Consider the following 11,722-nt stretch of genomic DNA (forward strand, 5'->3'; position numbering starts at 1 on the left):
GACCGTCACATGTTGCTTTGATGATCGTAACAATATGTACATGCACACTAGTAATCAATACATATACATGCGTTCAGTTACAATACAACATCGTGTTACATAATTATAGATAAATGTTAATTGGTTAAACTGTCCACCATAATGCCGACTTACATCTAATTATGTTTATGTATCTGTCTCTTAAAAAAACGCCATGTTTTATTTATATGACAAAATACGTGCCAAAATAAGGTGGAATAAAAAAATAACAATCCCCATTACGACCAATACACATCAAAAGAAACAAAAACATAACATGTATATTATTTGTATACTTGTTTAAAGTTTCAATTCAAGTCTCAGAATTGACATTATATTTACCATAATTTTGTTTTTTAAATTTCTCGAATCCGTCATCTAGCCACGTTTTATAATTTATTGTTCATAAGTTATTCTCTTTTTGAAAAAAAAAACATTACTTGTAGTACTTTGATTTTTGATCATTCATTTCTGCCACACACTACATCGCATTCTTTTAGAGCCACGGACATGTGATTTATTGTCAATTAACAGCTCAATTAATTATATAGTGCCCAGTGCGTGGTTGATATGGAATACTTGTAGATTCAAAAGGACATTTAATCAAAAAATGTAAAAAATCAATACTGGTTTCATTATTTGTTCACACAGTTTTATTACATTTCGGAAAAATAGACCATTTTCTACCAAACCATTATTTTCTAGTGACATGGAACATTTTGCGGCCATCCATTGACAGTACATCTACAAAATGGCAGCAATACATTCACTTTTTTTCACACGACCAGGTCCTAAACTTAAAAACGTCAATGAAATTTACGTTTTTACTTTCAATTTTAACATTTTATTGATTATATATAGATTGCGATATATATAATCTTGTCGACAACGCAGTTGTTGAAACGTCAATAAATACAGCAAAGTCAATGTTTATCATGCAATGCCATCGCTGGTCGCCATTATTAAAAAAAAAACTCATTCTGGTTGGTCACGTCATGAGAACATCTAAATGGTTCATCAAGTTTAAATTTCAACTCACTTGTCACTTATAAAAAGCAGTGGTAAAATGTTGCGCATACACACTACAATAATCACAATGATGGTGGCGGAAATCACTGCAAAAACAAAAGAAATAAATATCGTGATTAGTAAAAAATCGTTAGCTGTAAACATATCAATCATAAACTTCTCTCATATATCCTGTTGTGATATGTTTGTGTACTCCATTTATTATTTTGTCAGTTTCAATATTTGATAATATAACATTTATTTATTTGTCTCGCGGGAGGCTACACAGAAATATACTGTACACAACTCTAAAGCAACTCGTGCTCACTTCTGCAAGAAACTAGTCTGAACCCTCACAGTTTCCACGAAATTAAAAGACAAAACAAGATACGCACTTACCGTTGAATAATAATGCTACACGTCCAGCGATTCGTGCGTGGGAAGGTTCGTTCCTTCCTAGTAGATTTCCAACTCGTACAATGACAATTCGAGCCATACTGAAACAAGGCTATAGTGACAAAAAACAGACATGATAAGATTGCAAACATAACCTTTGTATACTAAATTTAGTTTCCCGCGATTTCACAATATGTGAGAAAATAGATACAATTACAAGTACATTTTGTTGTATGTTACAAAATATCATTTAAAACGAGTATGGATTCACAATACTTGCACGAAATACATGGTGATATTATAAGACCAAGATATGAAATTATGAAAGTTGAGTATTGAGTGATTTTTTTAAGAGGAGCTTGGGGATGTTCAAAGTAAAAGAGGCCGATTTTTAGTTGCAAATAGCGAGAATGATTACAAAATAGACTATTTTGAGGTTTTTCCCAATATATATATATATAATTTTAAATGCCTGGGAATGATAGCCGACAAAGATTGAACATTTTTCACTGGACATCTTCTCAAGTTGATTAATCGTGTTAGACTTTAGAATGACTGAACATTTCATTGCAGAAAAAGAACACAACAATAACTTAAGGCTACAAGCTTTGCTAGTAAATATTATAATAACAGACCGAACAAAAACAATAACATAAAGTAACATTTAAAATCCCAAATGAACAAGACATGTTTGTTTTTGGGATGAAAGTATATGTTGGTTGATTAAGCGTATAATATATATAATTCCATATCCAATTTTATGCATTTATTGGAATGTTTATCCACAATTTATAGATGTGCCAGTGTAGTGCGAATGCGTACTCTGGTGAACTTTACACAGAAGAAGTATGTATTATTCGGAAAATTAAAAAAAAACTTTTCTCCTGGAATGAGAAACAAATCAAACTTGTAGCCTTTTCCTTACACTTGAACAACCCGATTGTATAGAAATAACACTGAGCCTTTGACATTTGCTACGTTTTCCCGGCAAGCGTTGCATTTTGGGGTGTTATATTCAACTTACCACAATTGAAATATCTAGCACTTGCCATATTACGGAATAGACTGCAAGTTCATCATCACCTAGCAAGCCTGCATATTTTACAACAAAATATAAATTGAAAATTGAAACACAATGAAACACAATGAAGTTAAATGTGCATATAAGTGGTTCAGAATGATACCAACGATTACTCACTATTTTATTATTATTCACGTACTATATTTCTGACGATTTCCAAAATGCATTGTATTCCATGTTCAATGCATTTCTCGAACTTGAACTAATCAAATATATACCTGCTACCAAAGATGGAATATCAAAACAACTCCATTCCATAGTCGTAAATATTATGCTTGGGATTCCCAAATGTACAATTTCGTTCCAATCGTATAGACCTTCTACTGTCCAACCTGTTGAATAACAACACAAAGATAAATTTGGGAATGGTTCATTATTGTATAACTCGCATGTCATATCTTTGTGCATGTGTATATATCTGTATATTGTACGTATTGAGCATCTCGACATGTATTAACATTTCAGGAACAGATTTGAACCAACTTCATTAACGAATACCTGAAATATTGCTCCAACAAAAACCTGATATTTTTGAATTATTAATTCTGATATGAGGTATGTAGTGATATGAGTATTGGTTGTTTATTTAAAATTGTGCATCGTAGTCACGGAATGTGTGTCAGATCATAATGCATTGTTTTATTCAGGAAAATAACCAAAATGTGTAGATTTGTAACTCAATATGTGCATTAGTAGATTCCTTGGTATCGTCCCTGAGATATTAATGATAATGCAGTTTTCCTAAATAAAAAGCAGGGTAATGTTGGATGACTGGTCAAAATGTTCATGACAGTGTTCTTTGGATATCCTATCCTGTACTATGTGAACAATTTTGATGTTAAGACCTGAAGCTATCAGATTCCAGTCAACTTCGTGCAATTAATCATGATTCACAAGGCAAATGCGCCCGAGACACTCGCTGATTGGATTGGTTGAACATACTTAAACTCGCAAATTGTTTTTCTATAATTTATCGCGCGAAATTGATAGGAAAACGATGCCCAACTAATAAATATGTGCACCATACAAGCCATACACCTTTATTACGACTTTGAAACCTGAAACAATTCACTGAACCCGGATTGTAAATAAATTACCTTACTGACAAATGTGTTTTAATTTATCCGCTACTTTCAAGACAGCTAATTTGTATATCAGGACTATTGCGGGAGAATGTTTGTTAGGTAGATTAATGGCTGGTATGAATAGGACATGGCAGAACGCACAGCTTGGATATGAAGTTCTGCACAATGTTTCGAGACCTGCTAATAACAATATTATTATTCTCAGCACCAATCGGGACTATATCAAACCGTGGTAAATAACGGCCAAAACAGTTCAGAAATTTTCTGTTTGCGCTACAGTTCATATTTCAGACATAGGAAGAGCTTTGTGAGTTATATACATTATACCGATTGCCCAACATTACATTGTATGTAACACATATATCCATCCTCACCAACATAGATAGCACCCATCAAGCGATACAGTTTATTTACATTGCAACTCGGAATAAAACATGTTGATGTGTTTGAAATTATCGCCTCTCAATCCCGCACAGTTCCCGCTCGTCACAACTTTCTTGGTTAAGTGTTTTTACTAAGATATGACATTTTTTTGCTCTCACACTTTCAAAATTATTAATATTGACTGAAGTTATAGTACTTCTACATATTATTCCAATAAATGGATTATATATTCATTAGATAGCTTGTTCAATTCTACATATAAATATGAAGTTATCATATATAGAAACGTATTGGCTTAATATTATGCTAAGACGAACTTCCTCTCAGAATTTCTGTCTTGTTGATATCTTGGGTTGTAACATTTTTAATGGCATATTGACTAATGGTATATAGAGTAGTATGCTAACCTGTTTGCGTTATATTCTGTTATGAAGACAAGGCGCCAATCAGTATATTTTAAAGTACGTAAACCATTTAAATCACATCTTTCTCAGTAGTTGAAAGGCCATTTCCTTGTTGTCTTAATGTCTCAGTTACATGTGATTCTTGATTTTGCATTGCACGGGTCAGAAATCACAAATATAGTGCAGAATATCATATATAATTGGACGTGAATTATTCAAGATGGCGACCAGATAATGATTTCATACCAAAGAATTTTGATAGTTTATCACAGGAGGGCGTCATGTGCATATATAGCATTTTGCATACAAAGTAATTAATCCTATAACAACATCGTATATTTTATCTGCCTGGAAGTTTTTCATTTGTGTCTGTGTACACCTCATATATGTAATAAATTTTCAGTAAAGTCAGACGTCACAGGCATAGCAAGTGTATAAGGTAAAGAATTCGACACTAAAAATGACATTATATTTTTATCACGAAATAGTATAACAACTTACCTCCCCACGTTTGTTCTTGTATAGATGCTTCTTTTATATAGATGACAAGCACACCAGCCAAAAACCAATAGGTTACAACTTGTGACCAAATTGCCCCACTATAACAAAAAAAATAGCCGGACAATGAATGTAAATCATGTTTTGTCAGCGTCGATAGAGATAGACAACCATTTTAACTGATATAATGACCGGGTGCAGTATGTACTCGCTTCTAAATGAAAACTAAATTTACCTAAATCCAAGCGAAAAATGCAATACCAGTAAGTAGCTTGTGACAGCTTGACAGACTACTGCAGCAACGTGAGAAATGACTATTGGCTTGATAATACTCTGGCTTTGTAGGTATGCCACCAACGTAAAGCTGATGAACAAACTCTGAGTACATAATAGAAATCTAGTGTATATTATCATATAGTAAAATAGCAAATATATTCGAATGCATACATATATATATATGGATGCACATGTTGGCGAGTAGAAAGTAGCTTATATAAATTTTGAAATATATTCAAGAGAATCACTCAGGTGAGTGTCTTACCGGAAGTGAGAAGCATGAAATCTTGCAATATAAGCCACCTAACCTATAAAACGGGATGGACAAACCTTATTTCACATACAGCGTTTATTACCAAAACAACGATGTATCTCTTTGCAAAGTCTCATACTGTAGTTTGCAATACTCAAGCTGTTACTGACACAAAATATGTATATTACCATCATAAAAAGTAAAGATAATTATAAAAATATGAAATCAAGAAATAAAACATACCTAAATGAATGAAAATGAAACCGTCGCCACGTTCTAATGAGAATGTACAACGAGGCATACAGAGTGAATACATTCTGTTCTAACTATTCTGTTATTAGACGAAATGTTACTACAAGCTGCAACTCGATTAACTTAAACATCTTTTGTTGTTGTATAAAAATACTTAGACTGGAAAAAAATACAAAAACGTATATGTTTAGCTCCCGTGAAACGGAGCTTATGCGGTACCGGTGTCTGTGACTCTGTGACTCTGTGACTAAAATTTGTTCCACTGATAACTCAAGATCTACAATTTCAATTCAAAGGAAATTTGGCACACATCTAATATATGATGAGTAGATGCGCTGATTAGATTTTAGTGCAATTCCATGCATATTAATTAGTCAATTATTGCATTAATTAGTCCCCGGACGCAGTATCTGTATATTAGAAATGCCTCGGCCAATCACAATCAAACTTCACACTTACTTGGTGTATACATTAGACAATATAAGACCTTGATGCACATCATTTTGTTTTACAATCTGATTCAAGATGGCCGAATTGCGGCCATTTTTGTGTTAAAAAATCTTACAAATCAAGCATTTCTCGGTTGTTTACAGATGGATTTTGATAAACTTAGTATATATACATTAGACATTATAAGACCTTGATGCAAATCATTTTGTTTTACAATTTAATTCAAGATGGCCGAATGACGGCCATTTTTGTGTTAAAAAATCCTAAAAAAGCAAGCATTTCTTGGCAATTTACAGATGGATTTTGTTCAAACTTGGTATATATATTAAACATTATAAGACGTTGATGCACACCATTTTGTTTTACAATCTGATTCAAGATGGCCGAATGGCGGCCATTTTTGTGTTAAAAAACCTAAAAGTCAAGCATTTCTTGGCTATTTACAGATGGATTTTGTTCAAATTTGGTAAGTAATTTTGTTTTTCAGATAAGATTCAAAATGGCCGACTGGCGGCCATTTTGTTTTAATGAATGTGGTTCTCGTGCCATATCTTGACTTGCTTTCACTGATTATGTTCAAATTTTAACTATTCATTATACATCATGTCATAGATAGATAGATATATTGGTTTGATGATCTTATTCAAAATGGCCGAATGGTGGCCATTTTTGTGCTAAAAAATCATCAAATATCAAGCATTTCTGGCTTTTATGGATGGATTTCGTTCAAACTTGGTACATATATTAGACATTACAGTTTCCTAATGCACATCATTTATTTTTCAGATTGGATTCAAAATGGCTGTCTGGCGGCCATTTTGTTTTAATGAATGGGCTTCTAGACCCATATCTGAGACTTGTTTTGACTGATTATATTCAAATTTTAAATATTCATTATACAATATGTCATAGATAAACAGATATATTGGTTTGACGATCCTATTCAAAATGGCCGAATGGTGGTCATTTTTGTGCTTAAAAATCATCAAATATCAAGCATTTCTGGCATTTATGGATGGATTTCATTCAAACTTGGTACATACATTAGGCATTACGGGTTCCTGATGCACGTCTTTTTATTTTTCAGATTGGATTCAAAATGGCTGACTGGCGGCCATTTTGTTTTAATGATTGCGCTTCTAGAACCATATCTCTGAAATGCTTTGACTGATTATATTCAAATTTTGTATATTCGTTATACATCACGGTATATATACACAATCATGTATTCAAAATGGCTGATTTTGAATGCTGTTCCAGAGCAATATCTCTCAATATGGACAAGTACTTGTTTGACGATCAGATACAAATGTCAATTTTAATGTTAAAAATCATATTCCTGACATGGTTATATTCCAGCCATATTACTATAAACAAAACTATTTATCTTAAATTTGATAACAAACAGGAACTGCGCCATGCATGGCTTGTTAATTTATAACTTAGAGTCTTTAAAATTTCTTAACAAATAATTGACTAGGGTGAGTAGCCTAATTTGCATATTGCAATAACGTATTCTGTCGCAAACAAAAACTGGTAATATTTCATTGGAAGGTCAGCAAATTTGCGAATTTTAGTATATAATGATTTATTATATCATGATGGATGTTATTTGAGTAGATACAGCGACTAAAAACATCAAATGTATGCGATTATGGGGAGTATGCATGCGCAGTTACAAGAGTGACACGGCCATTTTTTCAGTTTCATGAAAGCAAGTTCAATTTCATTTTGTGCGTCATATTCATCATTAGACAAAATCGAAGACAGATGCCGTACAACTTTCTGCCAATCTTGATTCGTAAATGTGCTGGTTACATGTACAGTGTTCTCCTGTGGCCTGCGTCGCTTAGACAATAGCCGCATAACTTTTGTTTCGCCCGCGATTCTGCAGTGTTCTCATCAGATCTTTTACGGGCCCGATACTGTTCTTTCTTTCCACGATACTGTTTCCCTCAAGCTGGGCCGTTTCCAGGCTATTGTTTTGCAATGATGAATCAGAACAGACCAATTCGTGTGAACTGATCGATCTTAACTTATTATCTGGATACTCATATTCACCTGCGGATACTTCGGCCTACTTTCAAGCATGAATATAGAAGGAAATCAACGATTTTTATTCAGTATCGTTCCAGACTTTCCAAGAAATTTATATAATAATCACAGTCATCACTACTATTGGGTTCAAAAATTATTTATGATCATTCAAAATATAGTGGCCATAGCAGTACTGACCTTCACCGCTATTGCGACACCATGAGCAGAGAAAAGGAAAGCTGAATCCCTACGTCTACACTTAATTCATGTATAAGGCAGACACCCGACAGCAACAGCAAGGACGTTTGTCAGTTTTATTCAAGATATAAATTTTCTATTTTACGCATTGAAGCTACACAACGTGACCGAAAGCACCTCCAATGTGATCTAATTTGTAAAAAAATCTCTTTGCACACGACTCCCAGTGTCTTCTCCTCGAGCAGATAGTAATGTTTCACATTTGTTTTCGCATGGTTTCCATCTTACTCAAATAAAACGAAGCAGTTGATTCCTATTTTACTTAGTGTTTATTCTTGTTTGATATTTTTAAACAAAAATGCACTCATTAAACAAATAGCAAATATGCGAGTTTTTTATTTTTGCCGAACGAGGACAAGGAAGACAAAATGGCGGTAGTTTTGTATAGGGTCGATCGCGATCTTCGGTTTGTATCAAAAGCACGTCTCACAAATGAAATATTTTTTTTGAGTGATAATTTGATATCAATTAAACAAATTTCAATCGCTGGCGTATGCAAGGGCTGGTTCACTAACTTTCAAGGGCTCAAAGTCCGGACGAACATTAAACTATGATGTTTTTATTTATCTGTTCTAGGTATGTTGTACAGACTTTTAAGTTGTACTATTTTGATGATTTAATTTCAAGAATCAGTCAAGGAAACAATCTTTTGTTACTTTACATGTTCACGTAGGTTTAATTTAGCAGATTTTACTTGTCAGCGAAATTAGCGAAAGTTGCCCATTGCGTCAGGAAGATCTATCCCGATTTGCTGCACTGAGGTTAATTGCGGTTTTACTACTCCGTTGCTAATGAGACTAATTACCAAGAATTAAAAAAAAAGTGAAATTAAGTCGCATTGGAAAAAAAAATCAAAGCAAACATTATTCAACTACAGACGAGACAAACCCCGACCTCTAGAAATACCTCATTCATAGAGTGACTCATTAGTGCCCTTTGTTTACAAGTATAGTGTCCTTGCATGTTTTTCAAAATGCCCATATCAAAATCATGCGTTTCCATATACAATATGTCATAGATTCTCAGACATCTTGATGCAATTTTATTGATGGATTGACTTACGTGCAATTACATTAACTTATTAGGCAAAGCATATACCTTTATAATACATGCTCTGATCACATGGGAGCTATTTACAGTTTAACTTTGATTTAACTTTTAGTAAAATTTGCAAGAATGCAGATAATTTTGTTTTTAAAAAGGATTTTGGAGTCTCTGTGTACTATATACACCAGTTTACGGTAAAGGTAAAAGTCATTTTATTATACGTGTCTGTAATTGGTGAATGGTGATGTAGCTTGCTCTTTTTCCCATTTAGATTTGTACAGTTTGTCAGAGTAGTTCAAACTTAAATAACTAAAGTCGTGTTTTTTGTGAATGTTGGTGTGGTTGTCTTACTATAAAATAGTAATTATTTGATGGTGGGCTTTAAATGTGTCAATTTGTCAATGTGTTCTCACCTTGCAATTGTTGGATCTTGCTTGCAAAACAACAATATTATTTCAGCATTGTAGAGTATGGCACAAGATGGGAATACGGATAGAAGAAGAACATAGATAGAACGCTGCAACACAATACCAACTTGTATATAATTTCCACTTCCAAACGTCTTTAGGTTAAACAAAATGTAAATGAATTAGTGGTTACTACAAATGTTTGTCCTTCGACATATTTACTAATTACGCTGGTGAAAGTCATAATGACATGCAATACAGCTCAGAAAGCTGAAATAAACTTTTCTTTTTCGATAGAATAATAAAATATTCTACCAAGTAAAATAACATTTTTAAAGTTATTGTTCATACATGACTTGCTGACCACAATACGTAGTTTGTATCTTTATTCTTTCAGCCATAATTCAAGACAAATAAAAGACAAAATAGCAAATAATCTTTTTTCACTAATATTTTTGAGTAATAGGAAATAAAACAATGATATATCTTAAGCTAATCACGTTATTCATACATAAGCTATCTTCCTATCAACAAACCAAATTAGACAGGCATCAAAACGTTCGAGCATGTTTAGTTATATATATCTAGATGAATGGGCTATGAATTATAAATTCTATTTCAAGAAGCATAGCAGTATTTATTTTAAAACATGCGCCTCATTATTTATTCTAACGAAAACTGTCATGCTGGTTTTGGTGAAGCGTTTAACTACATTACTAGTATGTACAAAATGTATTGGAATTTACAACTACTAACATATATGTTCTAATAAATGTTAGCTATAACAACGCTACTGAAACAATACATCATAGTGTGCGTAATAATTGTTATGTAAAGTGCAGTTCTGTATTGTTGAATCATTTGATGATACAACAAAAGAGATTGTCTGCTAGTTAGCTGATAACAAGTATTAAATCAGTCTTATCGCTCGATACAAAAATAAAATAACTATATTGGGTGAATCTGTGAATCTAAAATCGTCCGTTTTTGCGGATTTTGCAACTGCGTTTTGATCGACTGTAATTCTCCCAAGTAAACAATCGCGAAAGACATATACAGATGCAAAATATTTTTGAAACGTACCTGCGATAATAGTGTACTACTGGCACTTGACAAACCATATCCAATGGCTAAACCCAAAGGGCAAAACAACTGAAAACAATCATAACCATCACGATTATGAATATTACCTCAACAAACACATGTAATCTAAGATATTATAGTATTGTGGTACTCACGGCAAAACCCAGTGTCGAGCCGTCTAATTCTTCTTCCCCTATATGTCCACAAATAATGATTACGACGGCCGGCAATGTTATTACTGCAAACTGTACTATAAACTAATATAAACATATTATATCATTTAATATTTAGCATAATATCTCCAAAACAACGTAAACGGACATATAATTCAGTCATTTTAACAAACTATAGAGATAAATATAAGGTATCATCTCAATTTAATACAGTTATTCTTTAACTTACCATTAGACAAGTATGTTTAAGTAATTCTCCCAATTCATTGAATAGTCTTCCGCCAAATACACTATCGGACTGTCCTGTAACCATGGCGCCTAATTAACAAGAAATTGCAATTGGTAAAAATGCTGTAGCATATTGAAATTAAAATCATTATGCTTGAGTGCGTATTATATTGAATTTGTTCCAGTTCGATTAGTTAACTCATTCATGTAAACGAAAATGCTTATATCATTGTTTAAATTCTTAGACAATATATGCCCACAAACACACAATAAATGTGAGAACTGTATTTGATCACCGAGCCATACAACTTTGAGGGTTCCACGTGGGCAACAGGATATGCTCAATCCAATAGTAATGATCCAGAAGGATACACAGTTTCATTT

General features: G+C 33.1%; 1 protein-coding gene across 1 annotated transcript; it reads right to left on the reverse strand.

Annotated features, from left to right (window-relative positions):
- Nucleotides 1-1,053: 1,053 nt before the first annotated feature.
- LOC144356998 (multidrug and toxin extrusion protein 1-like) lies at nucleotides 1,054-11,423 on the reverse strand. The gene is made up of 9 exons (XM_085500594.1): nucleotides 11,340-11,423; nucleotides 11,093-11,194; nucleotides 10,938-11,006; nucleotides 9,861-10,009; nucleotides 4,878-4,975; nucleotides 2,722-2,835; nucleotides 2,447-2,514; nucleotides 1,426-1,534; nucleotides 1,054-1,133 (listed from the first exon to the last, which is right to left on the reverse strand). The coding sequence occupies exons 1-9, from the start codon at nucleotides 11,421-11,423 to the stop codon at nucleotides 1,054-1,056; spliced, it is 873 nt and encodes a 290-aa protein (XP_085356720.1).
- Between the last annotated feature and the right edge of the window lie 299 nt (nucleotides 11,424-11,722).

This window comes from Saccoglossus kowalevskii, chromosome 6 (assembly GCF_978046115.1).
Source record: "Saccoglossus kowalevskii chromosome 6, keSacKowa6.1, whole genome shotgun sequence".
NCBI lineage: Eukaryota > Metazoa > Hemichordata > Enteropneusta > Harrimaniidae > Saccoglossus > Saccoglossus kowalevskii.